General features: G+C 45.9%; 1 protein-coding gene and 1 non-coding gene across 3 annotated transcripts; both read right to left on the reverse strand.

Annotated features, from left to right (window-relative positions):
• Window positions 1–470: 470 nt before the first annotated feature.
• uba1 (ubiquitin-like modifier activating enzyme 1) lies at window positions 471–14,297 on the reverse strand. Of its 2 annotated transcripts, none has more exons than XM_035644760.2 (26): window positions 14,077–14,297; window positions 10,436–10,552; window positions 10,294–10,352; window positions 9,999–10,167; window positions 8,774–8,908; window positions 8,576–8,682; window positions 8,375–8,465; window positions 8,089–8,221; window positions 7,902–7,999; window positions 7,628–7,774; window positions 7,147–7,323; window positions 6,819–6,926; window positions 6,622–6,702; window positions 5,720–5,872; window positions 5,120–5,285; window positions 4,826–5,022; window positions 4,598–4,662; window positions 4,011–4,206; window positions 3,508–3,582; window positions 3,213–3,402; window positions 2,965–3,050; window positions 2,703–2,795; window positions 2,401–2,592; window positions 1,945–2,046; window positions 1,749–1,849; window positions 471–1,665 (listed from the first exon to the last, which is right to left on the reverse strand). In XM_035644760.2, exons 2-26 carry the CDS (start codon window positions 10,550–10,552, stop codon window positions 1,530–1,532), a joined length of 3,174 nt encoding a protein of 1,057 aa, XP_035500653.2. In that variant the 5' UTR covers window positions 14,077–14,297; the 3' UTR covers window positions 471–1,529. The 2 variants fall into 2 exon arrangements, with proteins under 2 accessions (XP_035500653.2, XP_035500651.2); XM_035644758.2 differs by lacking the exon at window positions 14,077–14,297 and adding an exon at window positions 12,360–12,604.
• LOC118317607 lies at window positions 2,199–2,294 on the reverse strand. The gene has a single exon (XR_004795473.1). It is a non-coding gene; the product is annotated as a small nucleolar RNA U6-53/MBII-28 (small nucleolar RNA).
• Window positions 14,298–14,565: the final 268 nt, after the last annotated feature.

Below are 14,565 nucleotides of genomic sequence, written 5' to 3' on the forward strand. Positions count from 1 at the left end.
GAGGAGGGTTCAACACTCAATACCTAAAACTTGTCGTCGCTAAAACCTGAAAAATTGATAATGGAACTTATGCACTTCTTTGCAGAGCGGAGGACCTGACTGAGTAGACTAAAATCTTTGTGGGACAGAGGAAGTCAGGGCAAATGTGTAACATGTTTGTTATTCACAAAATGCTCTGAATAAACTGATCAAGTATATGAGTACAATCAAACCAAGAAAGATAATATCTTTAATTATTTGTTTAAAAAAAATCCTCCATTCTCTGGGGTTTTTCTTTGTAAATTGTCAGATAGGTGTTAAAGCTGATTCAGGCTGTGCTTCCCGGATATGCGTTATGAAACTTCTGAAGAGGCAGGTCTAACAGGAAAGATGCATGTATATCTGACACCATTGAATTCTTGTTTGACAATGACAGATTAACTTAGCTATCAACAATTACAAAATGTCAAATAACCACACAAATTCTGAAATATTTTTACATGTTTATTCACTATCACGCTAAGTGCTCGCATTTCAGGATACATCTCATTGCCTTGCTTTTACACTGTAATGACATCTGGAGTTAAAGTAGAAAGAAGACGGTTTATGATCTACAAGGTGTGTTTGAAACTTTTGTCCACTCTCAACCCCCCCCACCCCTAAAAAATAAAATAGAAAACAACAAAACACATGAAATATAAAGAGAAAACTGATGTCATGTGCAAGAGCCCCTCCAAAGTCACAGAGTGCTGGGTGAGGTGGGTGTGTTAAGGGTGCTTCGAACCAGCAAGGGTCCCTATTCTGCTGGCGTGTGATTACTTATTTTTCCAGTCTGGAGATGCCGTGGACTCAGGTTTAACTGCGTCTTCAGGCGGCTCTACGGTTTCAAATGCAGGGTTGTCAGGTAGAATTCAGGGATATGACCTCGGGGTGTCACTACTTTGGGGATTCTTAGCTGAACTTCTTTTACTTGCATCTTTGAAAAGAAAAACTAAACACAGAAACAAAACAAAACTGTGATGTGGGACAAGGCCTACGAGACAGGAGCTGGAGGAGGGAAGAGAGCAAGTAGAGTGGAGGAGAGAGTTAAAACCAAACATCGCTCCTTTTAGTGCTGAAGGCTAGTGACAGTGTGAGGATGTTTTTTTTGGGGGGGGGGGGGGGGGGGGGGGATACTAGTCGGAGTACCAAGAGAACCCTAAGGCTTGGAATTAAACTGAGCAGAGGTTCTGCTACTGAGAAACATGAGGAGGTCCAGTATACATGCTCCCTTCCTCCTCCGACGCCCCTGTTCCCACAGCCGAGCACCAACTGGTTCCCTAAACACACATACAGGTATCCTTAAAGTCAGCTTACTGGGGCTATGTACACTCAGGCACAGGTTCACACAAACCACAGGCCTGACAAAAAAAACTGATTGATCCAATATAGCTGACCTGGATCAACCCACCCACCCACCCCAGATCCCCACCTCAAATCCTCACTTAAAACAACCACCCCGTCTCCCCCTGCAACCCCCACCGTCAGTGTGGGTGGGCACAGTGTGGAGCTCAGCGGATGGTGTATCTGACATAGGGCACTTCCACGTCTTCATCCGACAGGTCGTTACAGCAGAGCTCAAACACGAGGGCTTTCACGTGCTTGCCCAGCTTCTTTTTGGACACCTTAGTCACAATCTCCGTCATCCTACGGGACACAAAAAAAATTATCATTATAACAACAAATAAAACGCACACAAATAATGTAACTCTTGACTGTGGACTACTCACGGCAGGTCCAGTCTCTCTTTGAGTTTGGCAGCAGGCATGAAGAAGGAATAGAGCATGGACACTCCCTGAGAAAGCATGGTGATCTCCAACTTCTGCTCGTTCTAATGACCAACAGGAGAAAGATGGGATTTTGTTAAATGTAGGCCAGAGATCGCGTGGGTGGTAAACTGAAGACGCAAGGTCAATGAGAACGTACTTTAAAGTAGTCCAAGAACTGTCGGAGTGTCATCTCCTCCCCACTGGGCTGCAGCCCCGTCACCTCGAAGCGATCCCACAATGTCCAATCAATCTCGTAGTACTGCGGCAAGAACGATGAAGAGCTGGTGTCAGTCACACAGAAAGCAATTCCAAAGACGTGGTTTGTTTTCAAACAGCATTCACTGATTTGCCGTGTTTGCCATCATGAAAAGTGGAATTAATGTTTTTTTTTCTCTCCTCAGCCCACACTGATCACATCAGCGTGAGAAGGTGAGTTGCACTCACTTACACCCAGGCAGACAAACTGCCCAGTGCATCAGTATTAGCATGGCTGTATCATCATCGGAGCTCAAAACCTATAATGGCTGTCTAGGTAATTTTTTGAGAATTAATAGGAAAATATTCCCCCGCAGTGGGAACACATTTTACAGCTCACAACAAAGCAGGCTCCTACCTTGTGTTTGGGAGCAGCAATGGGTTCTGAGAAGGCAAAGAAAGGCAGGGCCAAGTTCATGAAGCCATTCTTGAACGACTCCAGCTTCTTGTGACCCTGGACTATCTTGATGAGCTCCAGGCACACCAGGCCCACCACTGCAGCTGTGGTGGTGGCGATGGCAGGAATGATCTTGCCGGCTATCAGCTTGCTCTGGATTGGATGGGGAGGAACACAATGGTCAACTGAAGCACAAAAAACGGTTAATATGAGGTAAAAGAACATCAAAGACAATATCGATACACTAAAAACGTGTGCCTCACCTTGTGTCTGTCTGTTGGGGGAATGTCGTAGTTCTCCGCTCTCAGGTTGGACGATGCCACAATGAAGTCCATGTGGAAGTTTGTGTCATCATCCTGTCACCACAGGGTCAACCACCACCATCACACACACGACCACAATTAGTTCATGTTAAATTGATGATTAACAGACTAATGATCCAACAGATTACAGAGAATGAGACCTAAAAGCAGGTTTGAGATTACAGAGAGATTTAGATATTTATCATAAGGAGAGATGTTGCACCTTCTCAAAGTCGATGGAGCAGAGTTTGAACTGGGAAGTCTCGGGGGAAGGCAGCTGGACCTTCAGCTCGTCCAGTCTCGAGTCATCTACACACCAAAAGATCGGTGGTTACATTTTTGTCCAAGCATCCTTAGTGACACCAGACCATAGCTTGCATGTGTAAACCACTATCAGCAATAAATAAGTCCCATAAAAACAACACTTTGCCAGAAACCATGACATCTACAAAAACAACTTGTGCGTCTCACCAACAGAGGAGTTACTGTTCTGCAGCTCCTGATCCGAGACGTGGATTTTAACCCCTGAACGAGGGGTAAAGGTCGGCACCTTAACCTCCTGCAAGATCTTGACTACACCCGCGCGGTCGGTGCTGCCTTGTACGCCGTACGTCTGAGCAAACAGGTTGGCTGCTGCCACGATATAATCCATGTGCAGCTCCTACAAGGGAAGAAGTCCTGTCACTACCTTGAAACTGGACAGATCACATACCAGCGGATAATGCATCAGGTAGGTGATCTTAGTTAATCACGAGTGGATACTTACGTTGCTAGTGCTGAATTCTAGGGGGTGGGGACACCTCTTAGGGCCGGACCAGAAGGGGGCACCAGAGCTGGTGAGCTGAAAGACAGACGATCAATTCATGACTTACAAGGTAGATATTAAGTATAGATGCTTTTTCAGGGGGTCTGGTTTCCCAGATTGGCAAAAGGGCAGAGAACACCCGTGACAGATTTCCTGTCTATTGTAGGCCATAACTGCGGTTCATACCCCAGTATTTTACAACATGGTTAATTCCAGAAGTTCACACAGATTTGTGCGCGTTAAGCCACAGGGTGATGAATGCAGGAGTTGTGAGATCAACTTAATTCTTTGAGGAATGAGAAACAGTTTCACCGGAGCCGAATTAAATGAGCCTCTGTCCAACACCGACCTGTTTCATTGATCCACATTTCAAATGCAAGATTTATGTTTACACCGCTTAGAATTGAACAAGAACATAATGGGGACACAACTGACATCCACCAGGTAGTGAGCTCAACGTGTACCTGATCTGGGGGGAAGTTGTGCAGTAGCTGGCGGATGTTGTTGCTGTATTGGCACTGCCAGTGGTTGCGTGCCCAGGCTACACAGGCAGCCCAGCTGTGGGGGCAGTCTGTGACCAAACTCTTGAAGACGGCCTCCAGCACCTCCACGGGCTGAGCTCCGGGAAGCTTCAGAGTGCGCTCCATGAACTTGGGATCTCTGCAAGAACAACGGTCGTAAACCTCACAAACTGGAGACAATCGGGTAGTTTAAATGTGGTCAAAAGTACCACAGCAAAGCAACATAATTTTTTCCAATATCAAACCCAGAGGGGGAGACTGCTGAGGCCTTTTACAAATCTATACAGAGTTGTTTTAACATTTAGAAAGTATGGTTGACTAGCAAATTACATTTTATGTCAAAATGTCAATCAAAGATCTCTTTAAAAACTATTTAACACGCTTTTACTAACACTTGAAGACGATATCACCACCTCCAACTATTAACTTCAAAAATAATTAATCTCTGCCTATTAATGCAAAAAGAAGTCAAATCGCATAACCACAATGCTGACATATGGTCAATTGGGATGTCAAAGAAGGCAACTCACTGAAGGTACTGCATAGCGTTCTCTGGTGGCTGTTTGAATAATCCCTCGAACTCATCACGGGCCCACTGAACAAAGGAAGGAATTGATAGCAGATCAATGATAAGAGTTAATTTATTATTATTATTATTATTAATTCACCAGGTCAGAAGCATAAACTTTTTGATTCGGAGTTAAGTAGGGGCATAATAATAGAGGTACGCTGCTATGTACACGCATGCGTCTACTGACCTGCAGTGTGTGTTCAATAGCATTCGGGAAGTTCTTCAGGGTGCAGATGGGGATGGACTTCTCTGGCGGGTCTTGGCTGGAGCTGTACGACTCTGTGAGGAAGGGGATCACGACCTGGACATTGCCTTTGGTACCCAGAGTACCAGACTCCAGTAAGGGTTTACGGTAGTACACACACCTCCGGTCCATGTACATACCTGCGCAAGGGGCGTAAAACACAAGGCTCAAATACGGAGGGGCGCGAGAAAGATAATATATGGTTTCAAAACATTAAAAATCCTAAATCTCTCTTACGTGCGTCAACGTTGTCCAGTGCGTTGGCCACTCCGTGGAGGCTTTCAAAGAAGTCGTCGTCGTAGACCCTCTCTGTGTCGGGGCCCACTCTGTTTTGGTGACCTGTGATCCTGATCGAAGGGTTCATCTGCTTCACTGCCGCCGCTGCAGTATCGCTCTTCATTTTCTGTTTTTCACACAAACAACATTAATAGTGGCCTTTTCACTTTCTGTTCAAACACCAACAGTAGGATTGCAAGCGAATGGTGGTTAATAGTTTCTGTAAGAAGTCCATCAAAAAGCACATTTCAACAATAATTATGGCCTGCAGCACGTCGGTCAGTCATGTTACCCTCGAATAAATGAGGCAAACAATGTCATGTAAGAATAAAAATGTTCCACTAAGAGCCTGTACTTTGAAAGGTCACTTTTCTTTTCCCCAACACATGAAAACCAATAACTAGAATGAGTCAATATAACCCGAGGAGTCGCGTTGACACATCCATCAGCGGTAGCATTAAAGTTCGATCACAATCAGTCCTGTAGCGCTGCATGGAAAAACACAGCTAGCGTGTACGTGTCCACTAACAGGCGGGGCTGCTCAAAGTCGACGACACTGACCGTGACGTCTGAGGGTCTGAAGAGGAACTGTCTGTTGAGGTTGGACTTCTCGATGGTGTCCATGTCCGTCACAATGACCTCGCCCTCTCCACCAGCCAGTCCGATCATGGCAAAGTTCTTCAACAGCTCACAGCCAATAGCACCGGCTCCAACCTGAAATGATGTCACTCATCAGCTCAAAGCTATCAATTGTGATCTACGTTTGACGTTGAAGACCATTAATCACCATAGATATTTTTACACTAGTCTGTAGGGAAAACCAGGCATTCTGCTACATTAGAAATACCATTGTTTAGGAGTAAGGCAGGAAATATTCCGTTTTCACTAATTTTATGTCAAATCAGAAGGAAACGCATAAATCCTCAGTTTTTAGGTATTTCACACTAAACAATGTGTGCCATCAAAAGGATGGCAGTACCCTATATTTCTTCTATTATAATCATGTTGTCTGTTTCTATAGATTTCAGACGAAAACAAACGTTCAAAGCTCTCTTTCTGCTTCAGTGGCTGACAAATGTTTAAGTGAGTGTAAAAAATTTCCTTAAACCTATTGGGAGGTTGTTTGGGAGTGTTTTTAGACACAAATTCTGTGCACTGGTAGGAATTCTCACACTAAGACAGTGTGTGTGGGTTTATGTCCAACAAGTGTCCATGTTCATGGCAATGAGGAAGCACGTTACCCAGTACAACATTATCATTAACCATTATATTTTTAATCATCTTTGGATGACAGCAGAGGTTTATGGCCAAGAAAACTGTGTTCTATGCGGTTTTGGTGACGGGGAATTCTAGTTAATAAGATCATGACATTTCTGGTCCTTTTAAGAGTTATCCTTTTAAATCTCCCTTACCAAACAGTGTGCCAGATGGGCTGCTGGAAAGTTTTCCATTGGCTAACTCACCAGGAAGTAGCGCTGCTTGCCAAGCATATCCTGCAGCTTGGTGCCAAACACTGCAATCTGCCCATCGTAACGACAGTTCCTCTGGGAGAAAAAGGGACAGAGGCAAAAAAAGGTTTAACACCATTTGTAGTCCTTGTGTGCATACATCCTCAGTATCATTAAATCACTTCAGTATGAGATTTAATAGGAACACCTACAGGGGCGCACTCTTCCTCGGTGAGGATGACTCCTTCCTCTTCGGCCAGACATTCCAGGGCATCAAAGTACAGCCACTGCATAATTGGCATAAATTTTCCTGTGCATGCCTAAAGAAGAGAGAACATGTTAAAAGGAAACATTTGTCAAAGACAAAGAAATGGGTTTAGATTTGAGGAAGTCAGCAGTATAGGTCTAAACATTGATAAAACATTTCTTTGACTTATACAGCAGTTTACCAAAAGATGATTCAAAATAAAAAGATATAACTACAGTGGATAATACTAGGACCAGGCTATCAACTTCAATTTAAATAAGGAAGCCACTGACCTTCATCACTTCCTGTGCTGCCAGACCCCCAATGAAGGCATTAACAGGGGCCAGATCACCAGCACCGACAAATGACAACTTTTTGATAAGCGCTTCGTCCAGCTGCTCCACTTTGGCGGACCCCGTCTGGGCAGAGTTCACCTCCTTGGCTAATGTCAACAGCTCATCACCATCAGTCTGGAAAGCACAGCATGTTGGACATGTTCTAAAAATACTGAACACACTTTTTTCCATTCTCAATTCTACGGTGATTTAACTTCTCTCTATGCTATGATAAGAGGCTCATTTCATTCAGATGACCCATATTAAAAACAAGCTTATCACTGACACCAAGTTTCCTAATAGTAAGTCTAATAACAGTCAAATGGGCATTATCAAAACATTAAAGAGGCAGGTTTTTATCCATAACAATTAAAGTAACTCCAAGCCAATGTAATATTCCTGTTTGCACAACATTACCACTAACAGGGATGATATTTACCTGGCTCCAGGGCGCAGGAAGGTGGTTGTGTTTCTTCTGGAAGGCATGGATAGCCTGGAAGCCCACATGCAGCTGCCCTGGACGGTCAAACTTGGCAAAGTCTGTCATAATGAACTCTGGCTCAGCCATGGAGGAAGAGAGGGATTTCTGCATTTAGGAAAGACATGCAAGTTGAGTCTCCAGGTATTATTTTCCACAGATCACAGCAGGAATCCATTTACTGTTATGTCACCATAACACAAACTTATGTTAAACGTGGCCACACGTCACTTACAAAAGCAATCTTCTTGGGCATCTTGACCTGGGAGACAATTCCTCCTCTCACATAATCTGTAAAGCCAGCTGTGTCACAGATGCTGAAGGTGTAAGGACCTGGAGAGAGCGCGAGTCGTGTGAGTTTCTAACAGTCACAATTAGACTAAACTAGACAGGTTTGTTTCTTAAGCGGTAACAGGTCTTACCCAGCACTTTGATTTCCACTGGCTGGCAGCCATTGAGCTCTGTCATACCCTGAACCTCTGTGAAAGTGACAAAGTCTCCGCTCTCAAAGCCATGACGAGCCTCATCCAGACATGTCACAACCCCTTGATTGTCCTGGGGAAACAAAAAAATGTGGAACTTTGGCGTGGGGGAAACAAAAAAATGTGGAACTTTGGCGTGGGGGGAAAAAAGCCCTAGCAGTCTGATCATAGTTCATAATGCAGAAATTGCTTTTAAAGACAACCCCTGGGAGACAGACAAACTAACCTTGGTGATCATGGAAATCATGGCACTTAGCGGCTGCTCTCCATTGGTGTCAAACACAATCATCTCTTCACCAAAGTCACAGAAAAGCTGGCTACAAAACAGAATGCATGATGCACATGAATGTTAGGACACTGACGGACAGAGAAGTGGATATACATTTCATAAGAACTATAAAACGAACATAAAGAGTCAGAGTCTTACCCAAACAGACCACGGGTGTCGGCGACGACCAGCTTGATCCCTTTGCTGTGGCAGAGATCCCCCACTTGCTGCTGCTCCTCCAGAGTTGAGTTAGTCAGTACTACCACCTAGGTTGGCGAAAAGAAACAAATTTAAAACACCAAGTTTTATTTTTGAAAGCTGAATGAGTGGGGGTGAAGGCTTCTACAGAAGTTATACCTGGAATTTGGTCAGGTAGTCATCGGCGAGTGCTCCGGTGTAGGCGGTCACAGGAACATAGCTATTGAGCTCAGCCAAGCGTGGCTGGCTCACCTCTGCCCTGTTCTTCCCCAGATCTTCCTCCCGGAGGTAAAACTGACCACATGAGAAACAAAGGATGTCAGGAAAGAATTGAAGAATTGATGATGTCAGTAAATCAATAACCACCAATACAAGTGAACAAATGGTAAATATGTCAATAAAGGAGCTCTCTGTTTTTTGTTATTGGACTATTCACTTATTCTATTCATAAGAAGTTGACGCACATTTCACTTAGTAGCGGGCATGTACTGAAATTCAAAATGAGAAATCAAGACAGAAATGGAGAGGACAGTTTGCTTCCTCAGGATTCCACCACACCCAACCATGTCTGCAGGAAAATTGTATTGTTTACAAAAACGTGAATGAGGCACCATCAGGTTTATCAAGCTAGAGCTTTAAGTGGAGGAAAAGCCACAACATGAAGGCCAGACGGGATTTCAAATTTAGCTATGTGTGGACAAGGTCTGAGATTCATCTGAGATTAAAGGTCACTTCCTATAGAAGATAGATGACAGGATAAGTAGTAAGTGGCATACTTAGGCCATTCAATACAGCTTTAATGAGAGTGGACACTGGGACAAATGCCAGGGGCTGTTATAGAAATAGTGAGAGCACAAGGTTAAACTGAGACGGGATGATCACAGATAGAGCCAAAATAACAATCATACACTTCTGTAGAGTGCTAAAAATGGTCTCAGGTGAACCTATTAAAGCGACACCTGAGAAGTGTACTCACACATTTATCGGCCTGGTCTTAAATAGCCACGTGAAAGTGCTGGATCTCAGGCTGATAAACCTAAACAGTCTCTCCACTGTAATGCTGTTTTAAAAACAGGCTTTAGCTCTGCTATGATTATGACCCAGGGAGTGGCCACCCACTTACAAATCTGGGTCAGACCATGGCTAACAGTGGGGGGGGCAAAGTACTCTTTTTGGATGGTAACAATACAAGTGACTCATAACAGATAGAGCCACATTAACTTGGGAATTAGGCCCTCAAAATCTAAAACAACCTACACAGCAAGTACAATGACTGAATGAACCAATACCTACATGATGGAAATAAAAAATAAATGCAAGAAATCAAATTTAAATGAAATCACTGTACTAATACAAAATGGGAAAATCACTGCATGCTTCTCACCTGAGAGGACAGGTCTCTCCATTCTGCAACTCCATGATCATGTACAGTGACACTTCTAACTCCACCCAGGATGACATTCTTGGCAATCTCCACTCCAAGACCTCTCATACCAGAGACAAGGACATTGGAGTTCTGCATGCGCTTCATAGCTTCATGGCCCAACACGTAACTGCGGAAGCAGAGCAAGTACCATCAGCTCAACTGTGCATCCTTTAACTGCCTACCCAGCAAGAAGAAATTAAGGTTTGCTGATTTTCCGTTATTAATACGAGACTTCCACAGAGAGAGCACTTACAGTTGTCTGGAGTACAGGCCTTCATCAATCTCAGCATCATTGCCATTCTTAGCCATGCCCTAAGGAGAGACAGCAGGGGGGGCAATTAATTTGTGTTACAAGTTCTACCTATTATTGGTACAGTGTATGCGTTTGTGCTTACGTTGGCAGGTGTGTGGGACAGATCAGTTCTGACAGAGTTAGAGGAGGAGCAGTGGGATCCCGTCTTCGTCTCTGTTCCTGACAAGCGACGCTTCTTGGACAGCGGCGAGCTGGACATCTGTGCATCAGCAAACAAACACAATTAGACAAACAAGCGGACCTATGTTGTTGCACCACGTCTCCCCCTTACAAAGTTATATTAATTAATTTACAGTGGAAAACCTAAAAGGATTTTAGGTTGACAGCTGTAAAATAGAAAAAAACTAGGATACATCAAGCAGACAAGTCCAGGGGCGTGCCTTCAGTTGAGGTTTTGGGAAAGGGATGGATTCAAGCGAGAGAGAAATATAAAATTCCTTGCTATGGCTTTATGCGATGAGTATCCAGGCTAAACGCTCCCTAATCCCCTCACAGGAGTGTGGGCCTTTGATCCTTTGATTAGTGCGTCCACTGGGATTGTGTGATAGGATTTCAATCAACGATTACCAAGAATTGGAATGAACGTTCAAACCGCGCAACATACGAGTTGATCAACAAGGGCATACACAACACCAATCAGAATACTGTAACACAACTCAGAAACACCATCACACTGGCCAGCGGTCAGCTGTGGATCACATCATTTAAAATAGACAGCCCTCCAAAACGACCCTCCAAATACGCTTGCTGCTAAACAGCAACACAAACACAGAGTGTAAAAAGAGGCCATGCCTCTATGCACAGAGAGGCTTTCTGGTCTAGAGAGCAGCTGGGCTGGCTGCGGGCCAGAAACCAATCTGCTTGAAAACCAACTGAGCCTGGGAGGAGATATGAATAACAGCATTATCAATCCTTTTCCCCGCTCAGAGACAGCCGCCACTTGTTTATGAACTTCCATTGTTTATTGTGCCGGTGTCACGGAACCCAACATTGTTTCGACACAAAAAAAACAGCTGAATCATTAAAACTTCACTGCGGTAAAGGGAGCACAAGCCCAACACACTGGCTCGCAGGTGTCGACACAAGGATCACAGCGTTCCGGGCGGAACCATCCTCGGAAATATTTTTTGGGGGGAGTTTTCTTAAAGGAGGGGCTGCGTTTATTGGCGATTGTGATATTTGAAGAATAACAAGTATAATGTGATTGAGGCCAAATTCAAGGAGAATCTCGCTCGTGTCTGTTGGGACGATAGGCCGCAGCGTCGGTGCCACACTCCCACCGCCCGACGAACACGGATCAGACACAATTTCCGCATCCAATGCAGCCAACTCACCTGCGGCCCTAAATGTGGAACTTTGACCATCTATAAGCCCTTCGGGTCTACATTACATAACGTCACACGGACGCCTTCCGTCAAAAAACGAAAATGAAGGCGTCCGGCATGATACAGCAAAGCACCGAGCCTCCCTCCTCCTCCTCCTCCTCCTCCCCCGTCACCACTGTTATTGCTAGTTCCTCCGCACGGCCGCGATACAAAACGCTAGCGGGCAACGAGCCATTCCTATTTTAACGTTTCGGGGGGAAAAGATCCGCCGAATGTCAGCGAGGAACACCGAGAGCAACGCGCTAAGTAGGCTGACACTAATCAGCTAAGCGATCTGGCATGTCGACAGGAGTCGGAACATTAATAACTTAGGAGGCAAGAATACGCCGCTGTCAGCCCCGTCCATTAGCTCCCTCGGCCTGGGGCCTGCGTTCCCCCCAGTGCGGAACACAAGTTTACAAGCTAGGAGAGGTAGCTGCGCTGCGACCCTGCCCCGCGAATAACAGCAACGGGTATTATCTTTTGACACCTAGCAACCGCAGATCCGGAACAGACGCGATTTTAACGTTTCAACCCCCGAACAAGAAGCCACAAACCAAGGTTGACACCCGAGGTGAGCAAATGTAGCGAATGAAAGACTCAGCCATTACACTCGTGCCTCATTGATTTCTCCTTCCTTACCAATAATGCTTCTCGGTCCCTTCCCAATGCGAACCCGCTCCTCTCCCGCAGTGTCTAGATGTCGGTACTAACGATGAGTGTATAGTCGACGGTTCTGTACGGAGAGAAAAAGAAACGCGGGCTGCGGGATTTCGGACGGTCGGCGCTATACTGTCGAGTCACTACGTTGTCGAGCTGCGAGTCTCCTCTCCGGTGTAACTGCGCTGCTGGCTTCGCGACTGCAGACGGGAACAAAACCAAAATGGCAGACGGGCAGAAAGGGGCGGGGGAGCCGTGACGCTCGGGCGGAAGTATTCAACAGGAGAGGGAGGCGGGGCGCACGCTGCCCAAGGCCAGGCGCACCGCTCATTGGCCGAGGGGCGCACTCATCCCGCCCCCTGCCACCGGAGGATGCATGCCGTGTACAGTACGTTACTGTACAATGAGCTGCTCCACAAACAGTGCAAGAAAGACCCTTGTATTTCTTTCTTAACAGCGCACACAGAAAGCCTTGTCTGGTGCAAGTGCAAGGAAGGGAAGTTACAACTGCTGCCTAGATTAGTCCCTCTTTTCAAAGTAAAGGCCCAACCACCGGTGCCGAGTTAGAATCCACCAACAGCAGAATCATAAAGGAAAGTCCTCTCGCAGTGGTAGCAAATACTGCAAATACAAAGCTTACACCACATGTGCCATACAGTGCATTGTCAAAAGAAAATAACACATCTTAGGGCATAAAGACTTTGGATGTGTCCTCATCACACCGCCAACTGGTATTTGCTTTGTCAATATTAACCTATTCCTGAATTCAGCTTAATACACACGTAAGACTGAGTGTGGCGATGGAGGGCAGGTACAACATTTAGATTACTTGCTAGCTTCAGTGATGCTGAGCGTCTGGGCCCTCAGTCACACTGAGGTTAGGGGTGAGCATTCCTCGCAGAGGAGGAGTATTGGGGGAGGGGGTGCCTGGCAAATGACAAAGGCCCAGGAAAAGAGTGGGCCGCATATTCTCCGGGTACACATGTCGAGGGGGATCCCCGATCATCCTCTCATCTTCGTGCTGCGAAATTATGAAAAAAACGCATCTTTTTTTCCCGCGAGTCTGCCTGAACTTAGAAACATAATGATATTAGCAAATGTGGCGTTGAGCAGTGTACCAAACTTGGCAAAATTCAATGAAGAGAGGATCTTATATTGCGTTATCGTGGCACCATCGATCACTGTGCTGTCGCAGCGTTGAACTTAAAACACAACACCCACCAACCGAGAAGATAAAGGTTGCCAGCAGATTCTAGGCTGCGTGATGCAAGTTAGCTCGTGTCTTGCCTGCGAACATACGCGTCCATCAAATGTTTGTAGCCAACTAGCTCCCCGGCAACTGTATCACTGAATATTACCGCAGCAGCCCTCGAGCACATAATATGTGCGAATGCTAATTTTAACGTTATCAGTTCAGCGTGACAGTGGCTCGTTAGCTACGGTTAGCCGACACGCAGGGCTGAAATGCTCCGGGTAGCCGACGGCAACTACTGTTCGAGTCCGCCGAGAATGCAGATCAAACGACTGCGTAGTTGTTAGCATGTGAGCAGCTAGCTCTGGGGCTTTTCTAGCCACCCATCGACTTTCTTTCCCCCCCTTGTTGCGCCGCTTGTGGTTAGCTCACCAGCTACCGTTAGCCGACTAGCTGGGGGCTAACGTTGCCGAGACGAGTGCGTAACACAAGTGTGCAGAAACTTACCACATCCGATATTACTCGGCCTGATCTGTAGTATTAAAAATCGACGCGTGTTTAAGCGGAAAAAAACAAAACCTAACGTGACGAAATTCAACAGTGCCGCTGAGTGCAAAGTGAAAAGTGTGTCAAGCAGGGTGGCGGGCTCTGTGTGAGTTCTTTTTTCCGCTGGACGGCTGCCTGCCCGGCTGTTCCCGAAACGTTTCGCCTCACTCTATTTCAGTTCATAGCAAAGAGCAAAGCAGCAACATGTGCACGTTACAGGCGCGACCATCGCTTCCGGGTCCGGAGGGTCCGCCGAAAAGCGAACGCGCTTTATTCACCACGACCGCTTCGTTTTTATTCGCCCATGAAATCCAGCCACGCCACACACGCAGCGGAGTGGATTGAAATACACGCCGTTTCGCCATTTAATCGTGTGATAATTGTCGAAACGCGGGGATAGTCCTCACCCCCGCGCCTTCACCGGGATGGACCAGTCCCGAGGGTCACGCA

Source organism: Scophthalmus maximus, chromosome 3 (genome assembly GCF_022379125.1).
Source record: "Scophthalmus maximus strain ysfricsl-2021 chromosome 3, ASM2237912v1, whole genome shotgun sequence".
Taxonomy (NCBI): Eukaryota; Metazoa; Chordata; class Actinopteri; order Pleuronectiformes; family Scophthalmidae; genus Scophthalmus; species Scophthalmus maximus.

Coding starts and splice junctions, on each gene's coding strand:
- uba1 (XM_035644760.2), bottom strand. CDS start 10,552: ATGTCCAGCTCGCCGCTGTCCAAGAAGCGTCGCTTGTCAGGAACAGAG. Junction 8,683..8,773: donor ACTACCTGACCAAATTCCAG/GTATAACTTCTG, acceptor TCGCCAACCTAG/GTGGTAGTACTGACTAACTC. Junction 8,222..8,374: donor TGATTTCCATGATCACCAAG/GTTAGTTTGTCT, acceptor TTGTTTCCCCAG/GACAATCAAGGGGTTGTGAC.